Source organism: Vulpes lagopus, chromosome X, assembly GCF_018345385.1.
Source record: "Vulpes lagopus strain Blue_001 chromosome X, ASM1834538v1, whole genome shotgun sequence".
In the NCBI taxonomy this organism is placed as follows: domain Eukaryota; kingdom Metazoa; phylum Chordata; class Mammalia; order Carnivora; family Canidae; genus Vulpes; species Vulpes lagopus.
This window is the reverse complement of record NC_054848.1, coordinates 79,079,511-79,104,264: the sequence shown is the minus strand read 5'-3', so window position 1 is coordinate 79,104,264 and position 24,754 is coordinate 79,079,511. Positions and strand designations below refer to the sequence as shown.

The 24,754-nt window shown below is 35.8% G+C and overlaps 1 protein-coding gene across 1 annotated transcript in view; it reads right to left on the bottom strand.

The window, feature by feature from the left end:
- IL1RAPL2 (interleukin 1 receptor accessory protein like 2) overlaps positions 1–24,754 on the bottom strand; it is a 646,721-nt gene that overhangs the window by 14,092 nt on the left and 607,875 nt on the right. The window contains exons 8-9 of the mRNA XM_041740456.1: positions 16,779–16,924; positions 5,450–5,593 (exon numbers count right to left, since the gene is read on the bottom strand). Coding sequence (XP_041596390.1) covers positions 5,450–5,593; positions 16,779–16,924 — 290 coding nt within the window. The remainder of the gene's footprint in view (positions 1–5,449; positions 5,594–16,778; positions 16,925–24,754) is intronic.

The following is a 24,754-nucleotide window of genomic DNA, read 5'->3' as shown; positions in this document are numbered from 1 at the left end:
GTTATTATTTGTGGCTCCTGGTGACTATACATATTTGTGATATTCAGTGATGTGTAAATGATTAGCTCAGTGTGTTTGAATGCAGGATTAAATAGACCAAAGTCATGGATTTGAACTTTTTCTGTGCCAGTTGGCTTGGCTCTGTTACTTGGTCACAGACTATACCTCGTTTGCACAAATATGTGCAAGAGATCCAAGAGGGGCTGGCCCCTAGAGTGTGGAAGATCAAAATAATCCAGCCTCACTCCTGGAGACACTACTCACAACACATGCCATAATTCCCGTTGGTTACTATCATTATCTTCATATACAAAAAGTAGTTATTACCAAATATTAGAGACAGCAGCTGGGTTTTATACAAGTGCACTGTCTGTTATTTTTGTTCAATCCATGCCCAACTAATTTGACACAAGCTTCCAAAAGGACCCTTTGTTTCGAAATATACATTCTTCCATTATTGCCAAATTAGGTTTTCCCTTCACACATTTAGTCAGCACAGTTAACTGTGCTCTGAGAAAGTATTTTTTTCCTCCTTCATTATACTGGCTCAGAGCCAACCTCTCCTAAGAGAAAATGTAAAATGTTTATATATTTTTCCCTAAACATTATTAATGAATATGGCTACTCAAGCTATTACTCCCCATTGGTTTTAGAAAGGCCACATTGGAAAAGTTATAGTGGTTTTCAAAATTCCCTTATTTATAGAAAATTATTTTTTTAGGATTTCATTTATTTATTCATGAGACACAGCAAGAGAGAGGCAGAGACATAGGCAGAGAGAGAAGCAGGCTCCATTCAGGGAGCCTGATGTGGGACTTGATCCTGTGACTCCAGGATCCACCCTAGGCCAAAGGCAGGTACTAAACTGCTGAGCCACCCAGGAGTCCCAAGAAAATTCCTTTTAAAGTTAAATGTAATGAGCATAGACTTAAGTGGAACTGTTACTATTTATTAAAACTTGTTACTTGAAAATAATAATTTTAAAGGATAAGCACACATTTCAGGATTTGTTTCTAAACCACATCGATATTTTTCATTAAAGCGGACCTGATTAGAATATAGCTAAAACATGACCAAAAGGTAATTTACAGAATGAAGCAGCCACTCATCTCTGCCATTAATGATTTAGTTCTACCTCCTAAAGGAGGAATAAATGATAGGCATATGAAGAGATATAAATACCTTAGGGTAGAAATACGTGGGACCCTCTGACTATCTAGATATATCCGAGGCAGGATTATATTGTTCTAATTCTAGTAAGATTCCAGTCTTCACCACCCCCACATGAAAGGAACTCTGGTTATTTATGTTATGATGGTGCCTGAAGCCAAGAGGCTTTTCTTTAGCATGTCCTCTGGCTGGAAAAGGCTTCCATCAGCCTTGGTTGGGTTACTTGATTGCCAAGAAGCAGATGCACATGACGGACTGCCCTGGATAGTGGGGATCATTTGGCTTACAAATGGGGCGCATTCCACTCCTATGCATAAAACACCACTCAGAAGTGAGGATGTTCATAAGCAATGCTAATGTAAGAAACTCCTGGTAATGCTAGCACCTCTGCCCCTGTTCCAATCAAGCTCAGGATACACCTGCAAGCCCTTGACTTTCTCCAGATATAATTACTCACTTGGGACTTAGAGCTGCTGATGATACACAGCTGGAAGAATAAAATAGGCCAAAGGACAGATCCATTCTTATGAACAAAATGTATTTCATCGTTCTTAATGGATGGTGCTGCCGCCTCAAATTCCATAATGTCAGATTAGACCCTTGTTTCCTCTGATTTTTATAATTTTTCTACCTCATAAACCTCCCTGAATTCAACTACTTTTTAATACATTCAACAATGATTTGTTGAGCATCTACTATGAGCCAGCCATCCACAATGACTACCTGAGTCCTTCACTCATCTGACCAGGCCTTTATACTCTTGCCTCCATTGCTTATCCTGACTAAGACTATTTGCCCTCCAACCATGCCTAAGCTCACATATTCCCGGTCCTTACTTGCTTCACCTATACCCTAATAGAGGTGATGCTACAGACTCTTCTAGAAAAATAGTGCTTTATTAGCATATCCCAAATCAAGTTACAACAAAGAACATAGATGTCTTTGATATGTGTTAAGGCCCAACACGTCTGGATTATAATTTTTACCTAACATTCTAGAAGTATATCATTCTTTGGAAAATTATTGCTTCTGATTTTAGCCATGTCCCTTTAAGATGAACTAGCGATAAAGAGCTTATGGTGGCTGGACAGAACCAGGAAGAGTGCTCTCAAAGCCACCATGCCAGATGTCCCAGAAGCTCTAGGATGCCAGCAGTTTAAAAAATGCACTTCAGCCTTATATAGACAGCCAAGAAAACCTCATGAATAGTCACAGCTGTTGCGCACAGAGAGGAGCAAGATAGAAGAGCAAAATCAACAACATGATGCATATAAGGTTAACAAACGAGGCCTAAAAATTGTTTTAAAACCGAATGGCAATTCAGCAATACCACTTTGTTAAGCAAGGCTACTGAGCCTTTCTCAGTGTTAAATCATGCTAAGCTCATCTAAGGAACCAGAAAATAGAGTCAATGCAGATGGCAAAGCACTATAAGAAAGCGGGCTTGCACAGCAATCATCATAGGTATGTTCCCAATGAAGAGAGATGTTATGAGGAAGGGAAACAAACTGTTTGTGGAAGAATTTTCCTGTTGTCACACCCATCCTTCCCAGTTTTTAAAGCTGATTTTAATCCCATTCACCACCAGGAAGCCATTCCTATTTACAACCCAGTTCTTCTAGGGCTATGCTAACCACGGTGCTAAATCCTTAGCTTTTAAAGTGCAAAGACTGTAACTTCGTTGATTATTATACCCCTAGTGCCTAAGATAGTGTGTGTGTGTATACCCAGATGAAGAATATAAGTAAATATATCATACATAATGCCTGCCGCAGAGTAGACACTTAAAAAATATTTAATGACTGAACAACTCAAAGGTCAAATAAATGAAGCAATCATTGGTGGATTAAAATGAAATGAATTATATAAAAAACAGCTAAGTTTGTTGGATTGACTTTGTTTTATAGAAAATACAGCATTCTTATAAGAACTTTCAGAAAATGTTACTATAGATATTAATCAAAGAGAAAACATGAACAAATAGTATAAGTATAAATCTAAGTTGTGTCTATGAGATGCCAAAATATTTAAATAAAGAAATGAAAAATTTGAAACTTATCTAGCTGATATTTAGCATCATGAAACCAAGTGCATCTTTTCTTTTAAAGATTTTGTTTATTTATTCATGAGAAACACAAAGAGAGCCAGGCAGAGGGAGAAGCAGGCTCCATGCAGTGAGCCCAATGTAGGACTCCATCCCGGGACTCCAGGATCATGCCCTGAGCGGAAGGCAGATGCTTAGCCGCTGAGCCATCCAGGCATCCTGAAACCAAGTATTTTTGTTTGTTTTTGTTTTCCGAAACCAAGTATTTTTTTCGAAACCAAGTGTTTTTAAAAGAGCTTTAATATTCATTTATTCATCCTCACCACATACCTGCTGACTTTTTAGTATTCCATTAAGCTAGTACAGGTTGTGTATTTAAGATCTAAGTTTCCATGTAGAAATAAAAATTATTTGAATTCTCCTTCCCAATGAAAACCCCTGAAGTCTCTTCCCTCCACATTACATTTTCTCCCTAAAACAACTGGTTTGGAATCAATAAATAAAACTCTCTAATCAAAATGCCCTAGATTATTTGTCACCTTTGACCATATGGACCACGTTAGAGATGTAGATGCAAGATGGAATATTTTACCCCTGAAATGTCCTATGATGCTAGCATGAATTTAATCTTACAAATATGTACTACAATTGGTCAATTAACCTGGATTATTGGGTATGGGTGATGAAGGTAATTAATTATTGCAGATTAATTTAATAAATTGTATCATCAAATAAAATAAAATAAATTGTATCATCACCTACAGAGAGTATTGACAAATTACTGATAATCACGACTCAAAACAAATTAATCACAGGAACCTCCCTTTTATGTTCTTTCATTTAGACAATATATGCATCTTTCACATTCCCAATTGGATAATTTAGCTACTTGTTGGCACCTGGGAATCAGTGACTTTTTCCTCAGTAGCATATGTCATATTGTCATTTTACATGTGCAGGTAAGAAGTCAGATTTCTCTATATTAATTGTTGTATATGGAAACTAAGGGTAATTGACCACACTTTCATATATATTGTTGGAGTGTATAATTATGGTTGGAACAGGCCCTAATCTCTCATTTTGAAACTATGTCTGAATAAGGGTTTGTAATACTTTTAAATGGGTTGCTATAATAATTAGGTAAATTAGAGCATGCATATGTGTTCACCAAACACCATTTCCCTAATTTACTATGAAAACATAAAACTCAAAACCCACTCATATTATTATTTACATAATAGAAACCATAGGACTGAAATCAAAGATTCCTCTTTTTTTTTTTTTTACATTCACTACTCTGCCCTTCTTCTATCATTATAAAAATGAACAAAATCATGAACCCTTCTGCTTTGAGGTAAGACCATAATCTATTTCAATATAATGAAAACTAGAATCCAAATCTACCTTTTAATGACTTACAAATGGACTTCTTTTGAATCTTGGCTTACCTCAGGCATTTCACACACTTATTTCCAAGACTTACAGTAGTTTGTGGGTGAGAACTTTATGTATATGGAGTTACATGTCATGATTTCTTATTGGTATTAATTTGAAATATGGTAATTTATTCTCTTGAAAAATTAAATCATTTTTGAATGTTCAAAAAAACAAAGCTCAATACAATGCTTTATTGATATTTCATTCCAAAGATTTCCAAGGGCCCTAGATGGCAAACATAAGAAAATTATAACCTACATTCTGAATTTCTATCCTTTAAGGTCATTTTTGAGAATGGGCTCTACAATCATCCAAAAGATGTGGATCCAGATGTACTGTGAGTTTTAAAAAGAGAATCTTCATAGCTCTTATTCTGTTTCCTAAATGATTTGTTTGTTTTTTCAATGCTGGGAATGGCTAAAAATGATCTGTACCGAAATTTGAATTTTCTGAAGGAAAATAATGGAATTGATTCTTAACTTCTTAGTAGTTCCTGATCAACTCATGTTTCCTTGTTAAACTGTTTGGAAACAATGTCAAACATTACAAAAATAAAGTAGTTTCAAAGAACATCCATATATTCCTTACCCAGATTCTCCTGTTAAGATTTTCTTCCCTTTGTCCTTTTTCTTGATAAATACATATTTTTTTCTGAACTATTTGAGTGGTAACTTGCTTTAGTGATAGCCATGTAATTCTAAATATTTCATCATGTATTGCCTAAGAATGGGGATATTCTCTTACATAATCACAAATCCATGCCTTTTAATTTAATTTAAACAATAGAAGATAGCTTACCATTGGTAGTTTCATCACCTCCAAAATGCTGTCGGTAGAAGAGCATCAGTTCAATATTGTAGCATTTGTAGATGATCACAAGCAGTACAAGGAAGAGGAAGATTGCTCCCAAGCCTCCTGCAAGTTCAATTTTGTAGATTAAATCTGGAACCAACAAAATAAACAGGATAGGGTAATTAAATCAGCAATACTTGGGATCTCTCCATGTTTCTAGTCTGTAAGATGTAAAATCCATTCTGCTTTTCTTTCCAAAATATTCTTGCTTAATGCGGTAAGTAGCTTTGTTCTCAACACATTTGTGTAAATCAAATTTTCATAAAATTAACTCATTTCTAAAGATCTGAATACTTTTACTATTGAAAGTGGTAAGTCTATCTGAAAAAGAATAGTCACTTCCAATTTGTTTTGAGCACATCTAGATTTCACATATATACTTCTGTTTTAAGTATATCTAAGGAAACTGTTAGAATGGACTTTTTCTGGGTCTAGGGCCAATGTTTTGTTGTTTCTGTTCAATAATCTTATTGGCTTAGCAAGATTACCATCTAGTACTTCTTAGGCCACAGCCCTATTCTTCTACATGAGAAGAACATCATAAAATTGTTCTCAGAATCAAATAAAATTGAATGAGCTTGTAAGATTTAACTGTTTCATTTAACCCTAGGAAAATAATCCAAAAGAAAGTAACCTAGGGAAATTAGCTTATCCATTTCCCCTACTTATTTGAATAAATGACTATAATATGTATATGATATAATATCCCCAGTGGGACTAAAAGAGAATGAGAAATCCAGGCTAATCACTTGGACTATTCAGCTAACATTAGGCTAATGATAGTAGCCCTGGACTGTTCCAGTGGGGCTCCCCTAGAATTTTAATAGCTGGAACAATTAATACATAATGGAAGGAGACATAATGTATCCTAGAAGTAAGGCATAGTGACTTACCTGTAGCTTAATTAATGATATTAAAAAATCTAAGGTAAGTGATATGGAGCATTTTCTCATGTCCTTGTTGGCCATGTCTACTCAGCCATTAGAAAGGACAAATACCCACCATTTGCTTCAACGTGGATGGAACTGGAGGGTATTATGCTGTGTGAAGCAAGTCAATCGGAGAAGGACAAACATTATATGGTCTCATTCGTTTGGGGAATATAAAAAAATAGTGAAAGGGAATAAAGGGAAAAGGAGAGAAAATGAGTAGGAAATATCAGAGAGGGTGACAGAACATGAGAGACACCTAACTCTGGGAGACGAACAAGGGGCAGTGTAAGGGGAGGTGGGCAGCAGGTGGTGTGACCGGGTGACGGGCACTGAGGGGGGCATTTGATGGGATGAGCACTGGGTGATATGCTATATGTTAGCAAACTGAACTACAATAAAATAATTTTAAAAATTGTAGATAAAAAGAAATATTCCTTTTCTTGTATAAAAAGCTAAGACAACAACTCCCATAGCTAGATAAATGAGATAAATGGTTAGCTATATAATCTAGCTGGTCAAATATGGTTTGGTTATGCTAACAAAACAAGCACGAACATGTTCAATGTGATTTCTTTCTTTCTTTTTTGCTTTTTTTGGGGGGGGGAGGGGAATGGGCACTTAGTGAAAGGCAAAATGCTTTACCAACTATCTGCTCATTTTGGTCATTAAGATTTATCACCAAAGAAATTTCTAGGATCTCTTTCTCCGAGGACTGTAAGCCTCACAAAGAAGCAAACAGAAATTGTGTCTGTTTTCCCTCTCATCCTTCCTTAAATAGTTCTTGGCAGTTATTGATAATTGACAACCAACTGTAATTAGTAACCAATATAAATTTTGAATAAATGGATCAATTGGTTAAGCAAAAAAAAAAAAAAATCTAAGGTATATCATCAAAAGAGAGTATAGTACCATGGAATTTAGAGAAATGGGAAGTCAGAGGAGAATTTAGAATGTGGATATCTAGAGGAGAAATGCTGAATCTGAAAGACACAAGACCAGAGATATATTTTTCCCTGTGAAATAGGAATATTTATTCATCTCAACATAATATAGATAAAATTACCTAAATGTTAGCTAACCCTCCTTAATCTAATTCCATAATTATGAACTGACTTTTTAAAATGACCAATTCTGTTTACCATGTAGCTAGAAACTGGAAAAGAGAGTGACAGTCTAGTTTGTACATCAGTTGTTTATGAGTTTGGTTGACATCAATCAGCCTCCCTGGATGGGTTAATTCTGGGGCACTGTCAAAATCAAATCTCTGACCATGACAGACTACCACTCTTGTAGGTCTCTTGACAACCAAATTGTCCACCTTTCCCTGGGGATGTCCCTTGTCTTTACATAGTCTTATTGCTTAAGAGAAAATAGGCTCAATATGACAATTAAGATTAAGGAAAAAATAAACATATAATATGTTATGTACTACATATAATAAATATTACCTATATACTACATAGTATACATACTACTACATTTATATAATAGACGCTACAAGTAATATATATTATACATAAAAATTTCAACCAGTCTATTAATCTATTTTCTAAATAATCCTTTAGGGCAAGAGTCCTATAGGGCAAATTTATAGATGAAGAATCTGAGACTCAGTAGTTTAATTCACTTACTCAAGATCATACACCTAAGAAGTAGCCAAGATGGGACTTGAGCCTAGATATTCTTAATTCAAATTCAAGACTTTTTATTACACTACAGTTTTATAAGCTTCAGCCTGGAAATTGACAACATAAAGCCCTCTCCCTTTTGCTCCATAGGACTGTTGGTAATGCTTAATGAGAACATGTGACTTACAGTGAATTTTGGCTCCTTCTGCCCTTTTAATTCCAAGGAAATGACCTAAAGTACAATTCACCAGACAGAATCAAAGGACTGAGTAGGTCTCAGGCACTTCATTAGAGGATATACTGAAGAATTCTATAGCTATTCCAGAGAGAAAAGAGGGGCTCCCTGGAGTCCAGCATATGAAGAAAAAGTTTTAGATTTCATGGGGAGAGAGGGAATTTGGTCTTGGAAAGGAGGTGGAGTGAGAGAAGTAATGGTAGAAGTCAGAGACAGCATGCCCAATCAGGAAAGTCACTGAGTGGAAATGTAAGAAGCATAAATAAATGACACTCTTTTTGAATAAGGAGAGAGGGGGAATGATGGAAACAGGAAGTGAGTGGGGCTTCTTTGGAGGACAAAATATGTTAATAAGGAATATCATGAGGAGACCCATAATGAGTAGGGATATAAAACTGGAATCTATCTCTGTGCTGCCTGCTGTGAGAGATAGTCATTTTGAAGATTAAGCTACAAAATTTCAGGTAAAAAAAAAATCCTACCACAAATTAACTCTACCTTCTTCCTTCTATATAGAAAGCAGCTCCCCAGGAGCCACTGCCTCCTTACATAGGGGTGTTAAGGCAGGCTTGGTTATGAGAGCTGTGTGGGACTACAATATCAAAATCTTTGCTTGTTTTCTCACCATATTACATCATTTATGTATTCTTAACAGCCAATGTTAAATTGACAGAGCAATATGACTTTTTGTTCCTTTAGAAACTGACTTTTCTTTGATCTTAGGACATTGATAGACTTGATTCAAAATGTTTTTCCTGCTGTAAAATGTTCATTTTATGTTATAAATATTTTGGACTCTTTCCATATATTTCTGTCTCTGTCTCTCTCTCTGGTCAGAATAGACTTCAACTGCTTTCAAAGTCACCAAATGGGAAGTTTTTTCAGCAATCTGTATGCTATTTACAGAGTAGAGTTGCTATTAGGTAGATGGAAAACTTCATCAGTAGGAACAATTTGTGCTCCCAAATAGCAGACATCTTTTTCAGCAGTAAATTTATGGAAGAAAATCATGGTGTAAAAAGTACCTTTGTGGTTTGGGGGTCCATTTTATAAAAATGTCTTTGAAAGATATTACCTAATGATGGATGTTTACATTGAAAACTGTGTACCTAGTCCCTGAGACTCAACCAGTATTCTTTCATTCAGCCCAGGCAGATACATTTAAAAAGAAACATGCATCCTATAATCAGAGGGCAGAATTGCCATCACCCAGATGACACCTGGCTTTTCTTTTGTCTTCTGTTTTCAACTGCCATTTTCCATCTCAGCAGGATCTATACTTCTAGGGCCACTTCCTGAGAAGGTGAAAGTCATTTTATTTGTATTGTGTCTTCACATCACAAAGATAGCTATATCCCAAACAGCAAATATTTATGGGATTGTAACTTTTTGTAGACACCCAACGTACTGTGTAGTTCGTTTTAACCTTCTTAGTTTGAACCCAACTATTTCTTCACTTTGAACATGAAGATAAGACATTATAGAATGAAGCAAGTAGCAGCTGAAGCCAAGGGACTAGAGAGAAGGAAGTCTATGAATGTTTTGAGCTAGCTCATAAGTTGGGAAGCAGGTTAGGAGATCCCACCTGAGGGTTTCCTATACAGACTGGGAGTTCGAGGGTGGGGCAGTAGCACTGGGAAAGAACAGAAAGATTCACTGATAAAATCTGTTTGTGGAAAAGGCAATATATGCAGAGAAGAGACAATACCAGAATTTCTTTAGCATAAATTCAGTCTTGGTTCACACACAACACACACAGACTCATACACACACACACACACACACACAGAATGGACTTCTTACTAAAATATCAGTTGTAATTGTTGATAATGGTCATCAGGGAGTGAGCAAGTGGTAGGTGCAGGCAGAAGACGCAGAGGTAAGGGATGTCTTGTTCTGAGAAAGCCTGACCCTGTTAATTGGATATATTAGACATAAGTTATCATCTTATGAAGGGCCTTTTCACTGTATGAAAGGATTCATAAAATGCTTCTTCTCTTTAATTATCACTTAGGGCATTTTCAATATTTGACAAATATTTTCAATATTTGACTCATTTCCAGGTGGAAACACTGCAGCCACTGACGCCAGGCTATGTTGTGATAAAGTTTGAAAGGTTCAACTCCAAAGGAAATATCTGAAGTTTTGCAAGACGAACCAGAGTTCAGTCTGATTAAAAATGTTGGAGCAGAGCCATAAAGCTTCTTTGGAGCTCTACCATATTGTTGAGAGCTCCTAAGGAAAATGGAATAAGGGAAGATGAACTGCTCCCTTTTGCAAAGCATAATGAAAAAAATTAACTGCTACCTAAAACAGAAAATGCATACTGGTATACCATGGACCCCCCCACACACACACACACATGAAGGTTCTGCTGTTCTATATAATGTTGCAAAAAATGAATACTAATATTTTATTTAGTTAGTTAGTTTTGAATACTAATATTTAAAAATCAAAAGATTTCATACCCAGTCTTTCAACTTCACTTGAAAACTCAGAAGTTCTCATATCCCTGGGTTTACATTTCTGCAAGCATGGCAATAATCTTCTAGAAAAGAGTAGTGACTACCTTTTTAATGAGGCATGTTTTCTCTAGCCTGTGTTTTTTTTTTCTTCTAATATCCAGCCTCTTAAAAAAAAAAAAAAAGTTCACTATCTGCTGGCCCCTGAGGTATTTAAATTTTCAACTTCCAATTCAGAAAGTGAATTTCTTTAAAAAGAAATGCATTTAGATAGCCCAGGGCAGACACTAGTCAAAAGAAAAATCACAGATAAATCCTGTCTTTACCAATCCCTGTTATCTATCCCTAACTTATTGCTCTGTCTCTCTAGGAGAAGCATTTTCACCATACAAATATTTTTAAGCACTTACTATATGTTCTATGTACTAAGGATACAGCAGTAAATAAGACAGAAAAAGTCCCTGTTCTCATGGAGTTTATATTCTAGTTGGGGAGTGGAGGGGCAGAGATATGAAGAAAACAAATTTGTAATGAGATATCAAATAGTAATAAATATAACAAGTAGAAATAGAGCCAAGTAAGAGGAAAAAAAGAAAGTGATGGGTAGTTCAATGAATGATTAGATCAAGAAAATACCGCATGCATATATATATAATCAAATATTATTTCACATTAAAAGAAGGAAATCCCGTCATTTACTACAACATGGATGAAACTGGAGGGCATTATGTGAAGTAAAGGAAGCCAGAGAGAAAAAAGTAAATATTATCCTGCATGGTATGATTTGTATGTTTATCTTTATCTAAAAAAAAACCTAAAAGTTCATTTTTGCTTTTGTTTCTCTTGCCTTCATAGATGTATCTTGCAAGAAGTTACTGTGGCCAAGTTCAAAAAGGGTGTTGCCTGTGTTCTCCTCTAGGATTTTGATGGAATCTTGTCTCACATTTAGATCGTTAATCCATTTTGAGTTTATCTTTGTGTATGGTGCAAGAGAGTGATCTAGTCTCATTCTTCTTCATGTGGATGTCCAGTTTTGCCAGCACCATTTATTGAAGAGACTGTCTTTTTTTCCAGTGAATAGTCTTTCCTGCTTTGTAGAATATTAGTTGAACATAAAGTTGAGGGTCCATTTCTGGAATCTCTATTCTGTTCCATTGATCTATGTGTCTGTTTTTGTGCCAGTACCACACTGTCTTAACGACCACAGCTATTGGGACTTCATCAAGATAAGAAGCTTTTGCACAGCAAAAGAAACAGTCAACAAACTAAAAGACAACCTACAGAATGGGAGAAGATATTTATAAATGATGTATCAGATAAAGGGCTAGTATCCAAGATCTATAAAGAACTTATTCAACTCAACACCAAAGAAACAAACAATCCAATCATGAAATGGGCAAAAGACATGAACAGAAATCTCACAGAGGAAGACATAGACATGGCCAAGAAGCACATGAGAAAATGCTCCACATCACTTGCCATCAGGCAAATACAAATCAAAACCACAATGAGATACCACCTCCCACCAGTGAGAATGGGGAAAATTAACAAGGCAGGAAACAATAAATGTTGGAAAGGATATGGAGAAAAGAGAACCCTCTTACACTGTTGGTGGGAATGTGAACTGGTGCAGCCACTCTGGAAAACTGTGTGGAGTTTCCTCAAAGAGTTAAAAATAGATCTGCCCTATGACCCAGCAATTGCACTGTTGGGGATTTACCCCAAAGATACAGATGCAGTGAAATTCTGGGACACCTGCACCCCAATGTTTATAGCAGCAATGTCTACAATAGCCAAACTGTGAAAGGAGACTCGGTGTCCATCGAAAGATGAATGGATAAAGAAGATGTGGTCTATGCATACAATGGAATATTACTCAGCCATTAGAAATGACAAATACCCACCATTTGCTTCAACGTGGATGGATCTGGAGAGTATTATGCTGAGTGAAATAAGTCAGTCGGAGAAGGACAAACATTATATGGTCTCATTCTTTTGGGGAATATAAAAAATAGTGAAAGGGAATAAAGGAGAAAGGAGAAAAAATGAGTGGGAAATATCAGAAAGGAAGACAGAACATGAGAGACTCCTAACTCTGGGAAACGAACTAGGGGTGGTGGAAGGGGAGGTGGGTCGGGGGTGGGGGTGACTGGGTGACAGGCACTGAGGGGGGCACTTGATGGGATGAGCACTGGGTGTTATTCTGTATGTTGGCAAATTGAACACCAATAAAAAATAAATTTATCAAAAAAAACTGAAGTCATAGAAAAAGAGAGTAGGAAAATGGTTGTTAGGGGCTGAGAGTATGGAGGAAATAGGGAGAAGTTGGTAAGAGGGTACAAACTTTCAGTTGTAAGATGAATTGAATCGTGTTGAGGATCTAATGCGTAACATGGTGACTATACTTGATAACATTGTATTGTATAAATGAAATATGCTAAGAGGGCAGAACTTAACATGTTCTCACCTAAATAAATAAATAAATAAATAAACAAGCAAATAAATATTTTAAAAAAGAAGAAGGTAAATATTTGAGGTAATGGATATGTTAATTAACTCAATGGAGGGAATTCTTTCACAATGTATACATATATCAAAACATCACGTTGTATACTTTTAAATATCTTATGATTTTGTCAATTTTACCTCAATAAAGCTAAAAATGTTTAAACAAAGAGAGTGCAGATACCTTTATACCTTGTTCATCACAAAGAGAAGACAGAGAAACTGAAGCAATCCCTGCCCCCAGATTTGGCCATTAAGGAGATGAAATGGACCTGGCACACTGATTTGAACTGTATTACAATTTTTAAATTCTAACAAAACAAAATAAGGCAAAAATAAGAAACAAAGAAAGTGATGGTAGTATTATTTTATATAGTGTCAACAGGGAAAGCTATTGAGGTAATATATATATATATATATATCACATATCATATATCATAACATGCAATATATTAATTATATAATATATATTATTAATTATATCAATTATTATTGATTATATATTTTATATAATATATTATCATATATAATATATTAAAATATATTATATAAAATGATATATAAAAATTAAATATATAAAATATATGATATATGATTACATAATAATACACATTATTATATATTAATATATTGATTGTGTATTAATTATATATTAATATATTCTATATCAATATATTATATAATATATTTTTGAGTAGGTAATATTTAAGGAGAAACCTATATGAAGAGTGAGTGACTCATAGGAACAGCCAGGGGTGCGGGGGGAGTGGGATGGGAGAATGTTCCAGGTCCAGGAATTAGCAAGTGCAAAGACCATCAGCCAGGATAATGCTTGGTGAGCAAAAGAAATAGAAGGGAAGCTAGTGTGTGTGTGATATTTGAGACAGATACATAGGTTGTAGTAGAAAATGAGATCAGAAATTACAAAGATTATGTCATGCATTGTAGGCCATGGCATAGATTTGGGATTTCATTGTAAGTGTAACAGAGGGTTCTATAATCGGAGGGTTCTGATTAGAGGAATATGATCTGGCTTACATATTACAAAGATTATTCTGGCTAATGTGATGAGAAGACCATAAGGAGACAAGAAAGAAGCAGGGGGACCAGTTAGGAGGCCATTGCAGTGAGCCAAGCAATTGATGCTGGCGGCTCATACTAGAGTGGTAGCAGTGAAGATGGAGAAAGTCATCAGAGTCTGATATTTTGAGAAAGTAGAGCCATGGGATTTGCTGGTGGACTAGACTTACTCCCAGTATTTTGGCCTGAGCAACTGGAAGGATAGTGATGGAGATGGAGAAGGAAACTGGAGGCTTGGGTTTATAGTAAGGAGAAATCAGAATTCTTTTTGGGACAAGGGAAGCTTGATATGCTTCCTAGATATGTCTACTGGTGGAGTTTTGGAGTAGTTTCTGAATAGGCAGGAATACAACTCTGGAGTCTAAGCAAGCTACAGATACAAATTTGAGAGTTTCAGCATTTACATAGGTAAGCAAAACCATGAGATGGAGATGGAGTGAAATCATGTAGGAGGTAATTGAGAAGAGGGGACCTGAACTCTGGGAACTCTAATACTTGGAAGTGAAAAAGATGAGAATATTCTCAGTTATTCATACTTTAGACACATTTCCTTGCAGAAGCCATAGGAGGTGGCAGTTTTACTGTGTTTTGTTTTCTACTGTCAGCTTATTAGAAATTTTAAGGGCTGCTAGTGGTTGCTTTCCTTATTAAAGAGAAATGGATTTATTTTTAAACTCAAATAAGGCTGTTTCTATCTCTGCAGATTGAATGATAGGAAATCCCACCACCACCATTATTTTTCCTCATAGCGGTAACACTATGTATTTGTTGTGTAATTTTTTTGTTTAATGTTTGTCTTTCTTTGCACTCTCACTATGCTGAAGACTATAAGCCCCACACAGGTTTCAGGATGTCTATCTTATTCATCACCCTATTTACCAGTACTTAGCACAATACTTGCTATATATAATCTTCAAGAATAAAAGATAACTTTATTTATTCATTAACCAGATGGTTCTAAGTATCTATTAGTGGTTAGACATTGCCCAAGTTGCTGAGGATACAGAGGTGTTGCAGATCCTGGCTTGGATGATCTCTAAGCCTAAAATAAGACTAGAATGAACAGGAACAAAGTGATCTTTGCCTTGATGTATCTGGACATGATCAATGTCTGCCTTTTAACATAGGTGGACTGTGTGTTGCCTAGTGCACAGAAGTTATTCAAGTTCTGCATAATAATGAACACTGAATGTGGCATATATTCCACACTAAATCATTTTCATTTGAGCCTCAAAGTGTCTCTACAATGCAGATATTATTATCCCTGTTTTACAGATGAGAAAACTGAGGTTCAGGATGTTTCATCTGACAAGTTAGTCTTACTGAACCAAGTAGTTGAATCAGTGGCTGAACCAGACTCCCTTCAACCAGGGTCAACTGACTTCACTTTCCACATTAGACTCCTTTATACTTACAAACTCTATTACCTTAAGATGGAATCAAGTCCAATTGAGTAACAAATGGTACTAGAGAGATAAAAGCATTATTCTCAGAATAATCACATTTTCTTGCTTCTCCTAGAACTGCTGGTAAAGGTCAAGTATTAGGGTTGGCTGGAAAATAGAAATTCCATCTTGGTCAGGAGGTACAACTAGTGACCCTGTTGACTAAATCTGTTCTATTGCTCTATAGCTTAGACAACAAGAACACTGACTGAGAACATTTGTTCTGTTACATTTACATAAACCTTTTCCAGATGCACACATACAGAAATATTTAGCTTTTTGCAGTAATCAAGAGTTGTGGCAGGGTAAGAGCCAATCTCAGAAGCTGTTCTAGCTGCCGGGATTGTTGCTCCTATATTTGCTTTTATCTCCTTTATCTGTAAATTTAGTTTCTTTTCTTTGTCCATTACCTACAATTTCCACCCTATCTGGAACCAAATTTACAGAGGGATTTCCATAAATGCCAAATTATTTTAAAGGTTATGCACCTGCCAGACGCCTCTTAACACTAGGTCATTATCATGAAATATTGTTTACAATCTTTATTATAACAATTATAAGAATATTATGATAGTCTTAATTATTTTTATTTATATTTTAGTCAGGGAATTAAAAAGTGGCTTTGCTTCTTATACAATAACAAAATCTTTAGTTTTTCATTTAAGCAATATAAGATGGTGAAGTACAGAGAAAAATTTGAATGTCAATACCTATCAAATTTAATGTAACTCTTATAACCCAGGTACATTTTATCTCACCGAATTTAACACATAACAACGTTTCATTTTATTTATCTACTTCCTAATGGGTAGAAGATTATAGGCATTTTATGCTAAAATCCATAGCAAAAGAGATATTTTTCCTTAAAAAGACAAAATGCTCAATAGAAGTTCATGCTAAATGATAAAATAAGGCTAAGAAGCATATTTAACTTCAATAGTTACTTGGTAGCTAAACAAACTATAGTAATAGTTATAAAAATAAATACCCTTTTTACGCAGCAGAACACTGGCATGTTTCCGTCCATTTCGGTTTTCCACATGGCAGGTATAATTTGCCAGGTCAGCCTCCACCACTGAATCAAAGATGAGTGCCAATTCAACTTCTTTTTCTCCAAGATGCTCTTTCAGGAGCCTGAAATAAAGACAGTACTCTTAGTTGAATTGGTTTGATGTGGGAAGAGAGCAGCCATGCAAAAATTGCAGATGATTATGTAGCTGACAAGGTCTCCAGTGGGCATGGAGAATCTTGAGTGGCTTTTATGTATGGAACCTTCAACAAGAAAACACAAAAATTTACTCTTGATGTGAAGATTAGATGGAAAAGGATAGAAGTGAGGAATTCACTCAGAAAAAAGAAATATTACCATGCCAGTAGGCTTTGATAAATGAAGCTGACATGATTTGTGTGGCAAAAGGGAGGAAACATTGGGCTCCATGTTCTAAGCTGAATTTATGAAGACAGATTAGGCTTTTGCACCATGCCATGAAGGGAAAAAAATCAATAGATGTAGTGTTTGTATTAGAGGTTAGAGTTTTGACAACAGAGGGTCAAAAGGTAAAGAAATGAGCCTTGAAAATGGTTGCCTTATAAGAAGTAAACTGAAAGTGGTTAGTGTATTTCTATCCCCAAATATCCATGAGAAGTCTATTCTTTACTTTCCTCCTGCATTTGTCCAATGAAGGCATACGCTCTGTGCCCTAACCTGCCAATGATGCTAGTCCTCTGTCATGGCCTTGCCTTTTCCAGACACTGCTCCCTGTTTGTCTTTCTCCTTTCTCCCATCACAGGGAAAACCCTGTCCTATGTGACATTTTCTCATAGTCCTGCTTTTTGCTTTCTCAAGTGAAGTTGCAAAGGGTCGTGGATGGTCAGGAATAGGTGTTCTTTACAGAGGAAATGAGTTGCCAGGAACCTATCCTAGGAGTGTGCTTCCTGTTTCTTCAGAGTTAAATTCTCACCAATGGACAGCTGACTCCTGACTGAGGTGAAAGTGTGTATCCTGCTGACTTTTCTGTCTCCTGCTTTTTAAAAAAGATATGTATGTATGTATGTATGCATGTATGTATGTATGTGTGTATGTATGTATATACGTATGTATTTAACTGACTGAGCCATCCAGGCACCCCTGGGATGAGGTTCTTAAACACATGTGTAGCAAGATAGAAATTTGGAGCACTGGAGTTAATTCTCATATCCTTTTTGGACACCTGATTATGAATGCAGAGAAGAACCCTCTGATTTACTGGCATTTAGCTTAAAGTTGGAAAAGACAGCTATGCTCAGAGAAATTTGGGTTCTAAGTATAGGCCTCCAATTTACAAGTTCGAGCTGGATCTTTACAAAGTCATTAAGTCAATGGTGCCTTAATATAACTCAGCTTTAAGTTGGGAAAAATACCTACCCTACTTAACTTTGTTGTGAGGGTAAAATGGGTTAAAGTAATTTAAAAGGTAAATAGCGCTGTACACATTCAAAGGAATGTAACTAAACATCAACATTTCATTATCAAATTTAGATTGTTTACATTTTGTCTCCTACAAAAATATATTTTTAAAGATTTTATTTATTTATTTGTGAGAGGCACAGAGAGAGAGAGAAAGAGAGGTAGAGACATAGGCGGAGGGAGATGCAAGCTCCATGCTGGAAGCCCGATGTGAGATGAGACTCGATCCCCGGACTCCGGGATCATGCCCGGAGCCAAAGGTAGATGCTCAACCGATGAGCCACCCAGGCGTCCCTACAAAAATATTAAATTGATATTTGTTGATATTTAAAATTCAGTCGGCCCAATCTCTTCTGGTTCCACTTTGAGAGAAAAAAGGCTTAAAGTTGGGTTGGTGGAGCAGAGTTCCTAGAATCTGAGAGTCTCCCACAGTGAAATCTGAAGCCCAGATTATATTCCAAAATACACATGCTTTTAAAAAGCTCTGTTTCTGAACCCTCCCAATGATACACATATCTGGGAGTTGATAATACTGGCATTTGTAACTTGAGTAAGTCTCTTGCCCTTTACATTAATGTACCATTGCTGAACTAGACAAATGTAAGAATTTTCTTAACCACATTCTATTGGTAGTCTTTCTATTAACTTTCTTCTTCCTGGATAAAGTTAAAATTTTCCTCTCTCAACATATACCTAACCAAGGAAAAATGGGAATTTGCTGTCTTCAGGGTTTATATTGAATTTTACTTTCTCCATTTTCTCCCTGTTATGGGTAAATCCCACTACACTCAATTATTTTAGTTCTGTGTAACCTGCAATGGAAGAAGCCCCTTTAGTACCAGAAGCTGCTTAAACACCACAAATTAAGTTTGATTTAAAGCTTCATGTACAGGGCAGCCACAGCCTCTGCCAAGCATGAAGCAGAAAGCTGATCCTGTCCTTCCAGACCAAGCCTTTCCCCTCTTAATTTCTAATGCAGTTTCCAAAAACAGCTCCTCACAGGCTGCAGAAAGAATCTGAAGGGAGGAATTGAAAAATGATCCTTCGTCCATCTATTAATATATATGAGGTGTCTTCATTATCACTCTTGAAAATCTAGAAGTGACTTGCTTTATGGGAATTAGAGTCAGCTGATGTTTTTATCCACAAATCACTTAGTAGAGCAATCATAATTTCCTAGCAAATACTGATATATGCATGTATATAACAACCTAACAATGATTCTTTGTCAATCCTCTACTAAGTGCCTGGCTCTGGGCTAGACATTTGGTGTAAGATAAATATAAACATTAAAACCAGGTTCCTGGGGTGCCTGGGTGGCTCAGTCAGTTAAGTGTCTGACTCTTGATTTTGGTTCAGTTTTTTTTTTTTTTTTGCCTTCTCCGTTGTATAGTTTAAAAGCTTTATTTCCCCCCCACACGAGCAGATAAGTTTCCTATTCATTCAGCTGGAAGTTTCCTTCCCATTGTTAGTTCCCTTTAATGTGGACTAGGTCGTTGTTGGGGAACTTGCTCTGTCCTAGGGAAAGGGGGAGATTTCAGAGACACACACTGAGCTAATCACACGCAGAGGCAAGGATCTGACCGGCAGCTGCTGAAAGAGTCTTGAGGTCAAGGTGTGTGTTCAGCTAGGGGCCTGGGCAGGTCGGGGCGCTGGCCTCCCCTCACCTGCTGCAGGTGCCACCAGGCCCCTCTTTGCAGATGTGCAAGGGTCTGAACCCTCAGATCTCAGGGTCATGAGGTTGAGCCCTGCATTGGGATCTGTGCTGGGAGTGGAGCTTGCTTAAGATTTTCTCTCTCCCTCTCCTTTTCCTCTGCCCTTTGTCCCATTTGTGTATGTGCACATGCATGCCCTCTCTCTCTCTCTCTTTAAAAAAATACCAGGTCCCTGCTCCCAGTAAGCAGTAAAATTTAAACAAGAGACAAGATCTACAAGTTGAAAAAATATAGACATAATGAAGTGAAGAAGAGTGGTACAGCCATGCTTACAAAGAGGTTTCAAAGAAGGGAGAGACTATTTTGACTACATTAAAAAGTAAAAGCTTGAGAAAAATCTTCCTAGACAAAAGGAATAAAGAAGTGTTTTTTTGGATGGAAGACAGAAACAGGTTTTGGCAGAATATATGAAAGAAAGACACCAAAGAGACTGGTTTTGGAATGGAGGATACAAATGAGGGGATCCTGGGATATACTTCAAATAACTTCAGAAGCATTTTATTCTACGGATTAACATCGAAGGTAAGTTATATGCAACAGCAAACACTGGAAAAATAAAAAAATAGTAAGTTCAGGTGACAGAAATCACCACCTTCAAAAATTTTATTTAGTCAAGACCTATTCTTAAAAACTAATACTAAAAAGAGTTTGGAAGTTGTCACTCATCCTTACAATAAGAAAAACAGCTGAAGAAAATTAAAATTAACAATTCTTAGATCCATCAGAGAGTTGAGGTCACAGGGCAAACTCTCACCCTGAAACTTGAGATGGAGGCAAATACTGAGAATCACAATATAGTGGGAACAGAAAACAAGGACCAAGAGCCAGTACAGGTAGAAACAAACTATAACTGATAAGTCACTATAGGGCCACTACACACAAGTCTGAGAGTTTAAAAACTCCATGAAATCTAATCTTTGGGATACCCACATTTTCAAGAGGTTTGTTTCTAGGAGCCCTACCAGGATCTTAGGGGAAGATCACAGAAAATTTTCCCTATGTTTCTGTCAGGGGAATTTAAAAAAGCAACTATCCTGAAATGAGCCCAGAGCATTCCCTTCTTAACAAAGGCCTCCCCCAAAGGGAAACTCTTTTATCAGAGCCTAAACTACTTGAATTTTACCAAACCTAGCCTACCTGAGGGAAATGAAATACAATACCCAACTCCAGCCCCCCTCAAACTTTCTTGTCTCACTTAAAAAAAATGAGGAAAGCTGAGAAGCAGTTGTGAAGGTCATAGCTCTGAGGCACAGGCTCACTAAAAGACTGAGACTTTATCATAGGATTATAGAATGCTTACCACCACAGCAATCAGGCTCCTGTATAACAAGGGCTTTCAGCTGAAAGAACTGCAAAGCTCAGACCCTATTTAAGAAGCAGTCTCTAGGAAAACACAAAGAAAACAGTAGAGACATAAACAAGTATATTATAGGATATCTTATCCTCTTACACCTACAACTATAGCTAATAGTAAGCACAGCCTAACAACACAAACATAAAATCTCACTCTGAAAGTCTGTTTACCTCAGTTCCTTTTATCTGATATATAATGTGGGCTTGCAATAACAGAATTACCAAAAACATGTTAAAAAGAAAAAATAAGAAAGAATAACCACCCCAAGCCCCTCCCAAACAAAACCCAAAGAACACAGTCTAAAGAGACAAAGCACACATCAGAACTATATTCAGAAATGGCAGAGATTTTGAAATGATCAGATTAGGAATGCAAAATAACTATGTTTAATATGTTAAGGGATCCATGAGAAAAGTGAACAATATATATCAACAGATGGGTAATGTAACCAGAGAGATGGAAACTCTAAGAATCAAAAGAAAATACTAGAAATAAAAACACAATAAGAGTAATAGAAATAAAGAATGCTTTTCATGGGCTCATCAGTGATGACAGAGCTGAAGAAATTGTGATCTTGAAGATACATCGATAGAAATCTCCTAAACTAAAATGTAAAGAGAAAAAGATATGAAAAATGGAATAAAATATGGAACTCTTAAAGGATAATTACAAAAATAATAAGATACATATAATGGAAATACCAAAATGAGAAGAAAGAGAGAAAGGAACAATTAGAAATTTTTAAAGTATTAGAGCTGATAATTTTCCAAAATTAATGAAAGACTCCAAACCACAGATTTCAGGAAGCTCAGAGGATACTAAGCAGAATGAATACTAAAAAATGCACACCTTGATATATCATATTGTAACTGCAGAAAATCAGAACAAAGAGAAAATCTTGAAGTGATGCAGAGGAAATATAAGTACCTATACAAGAACAAGAATACAAAATATATTAGACTTATCTTTAGAAGCCATGCAAGCAAGAATAGTGGAGTTAAATATTTGAAGTGTTGAAAAAAATGACCACCAACCTAAAATACTGTATCCATTTAAATTATTCATCAAAAGTGAAGGAGAAATACAGTTTCTCAGACCAATAAAAATGAGGGAACTTGTTGCCAGTAAACCTGTCTTACAAGCAGCTTAAAAGTTTTTCATAAAAAATGAAAATGATATAGGTCAGAAATTTGGATCTATAAAATGAAAAAAAAGTGTTAGAGAAGAAATGAATGAAGATAAAATATTTTATTTTTTCTATTCATAATTTATCTAGCATGTAACTGTTTAGAACAACAATAGCAATAATAGCAGTTATAAGAAAAACAAGTTCTGAGGAACTATTACACAGCACAGTGACTATAGTTAACAATATGGTATTGCATATATGAAAGTTGCTGAGAGTAGATCTTAGACATTCTTATCACATTTATTTTTTCTAAAGATTTTATTTATTTATTCATGAGACACACACACACACACACACACACAGAGAGAGAGAGAGAGAGAGAGAGAGGCAGAGACATAGGCAGAGGGAGAAGCAGTCTCCATGCAGGGACCCCGATGTGGGACTCAATCCTGGGACTCCAGAATCATGCCCTGGGCCGAAGGCAGGCGCTAAACCACTGAGTCACACAGGGATCCCTCTCATCGCATTTAAAACAAGAGTTAATTATATTAATTGTGTGAGCTGATGGATGTATTAATTACCTTGATCTTGATAATCATTCTACAAGGTATATATTATCACATTGTACACTTTAAATATATACAATTATATTTATGAATCATTCTTAATAAAGTTAGAAATTTGAAACACAATAGCATCAATGTATTTGGTGATTATAATTTGTGTGTAAGTGAAATTAATTACTGTTATAAGGTACCTACACTACCTGTGAAGCAGTATAGTATTATTTAAAAGTGAACTTAGATTAGTTGTAAATGTATATTGTAAAGTGTAGGACTACCAGTAAATTTTTTAAGAGTACAATTGATATGCTAAGAGAGAAGAGATAATAAAAGCACATAAAGTGCTCAGTGAAACCAGAGAAGCCACTAAAAGGAAATTAAGAAAACAATTCCATCCATTGGCAACAAAAATAATAAAATACATGGGAATAAACTTAAACACAGAAGTGAATGATGTGTATAGTGAAAATTATAAAATGTTGATGAAAGAAATTAAAGAAAACAGATAAATGGAAATACGTCCTGTATTCATATATTGGAAGAATTAAGATCGTTAAACTGTCTACACCACCCAAAGTGATCTACAGATTCAGTGTAATGCCTATTAAAATTCCAATAGCGTTTTTTTACAGAAATAGTAAAAATATACTAAAATATATGGAACCACAAATGACCTCAAATAGCCAATTTAATCTTGAACAAGGAGAGCAAAGATGGAGGTATCACACTTCCTGATTTCAAATTATATCACAAAGCAACAGTTATCGAAACAGTATGGCTTAGTATAAAAACAGACATACAGACAGAACTGTATAGACACCAGAAATAAATCTACAATCTATGATCAATAGATCTTCCAAAAACATGTCAAAAATACACAATGGGGAAAGGATAGTCTCTTCAATAAGTAGTATTGGGAAAACTTTATATCCACATACATAAGAATAAAATTGGACCCTTATCTCACATCAGATACAAAAGTCCAGCCAAAAAGGATTAAATACTTAAACATAAGATCAAAATCATAAAACTACTAGCAGAAAACATAGGGAAAAACTTTCTGACATTGGCCTAGGCAATGATTTTTCGTATATGATACCAAAAGCACAGGAAAACAAACAAAAACAAACAAACAACAAACAGACAAAAAAGAAAGACAAGTGGGATTGCAACAAACTATAAAGTTTCTAAAATACCATGTGATCTCACTTACATGTGGAATCTAAAAAAATAAAAACCCCACAAGCTCATAGATACAAAGATCACATTGATAGAGAGGCAGGGGGTTGAGGGGTGGGCAAAATGGGTGAAGGAAATTAAAAGGTACAAATGTCCAATTACAAAATAGATAAGTGATGGGGATGTAATGTACAACATGGCAAGTATATTTAATAATACTGTGTTACATATTTGAAAGTTGCTAATAGATTAAATCTTAAAGTTGCTCATTAGAAGAAACACATATCTGTAACTATGTATGGTGACAAATGTAGCTAGACTTATTGTGGTGCTCATTTTGCAATATGTACAAAAATAAAATCATTATGTTGTACACCTAAAACTAATATAATGTATGTCAATTATATTCTATCAAAAAAGAGTGGTTAAGGGTGCCTGGGTGGCTCAGTTGGTTAAGCATTTGACTTGATTTTGGCTCAGGTCATGATCTTACGGTTGTGAGATAGAGCCCTGTGTTGGGCTATGCAGTGGGTATGGAGCCTGTTTAAGATTCTTTTTCTCCCTCTTTTTTTTCCTCT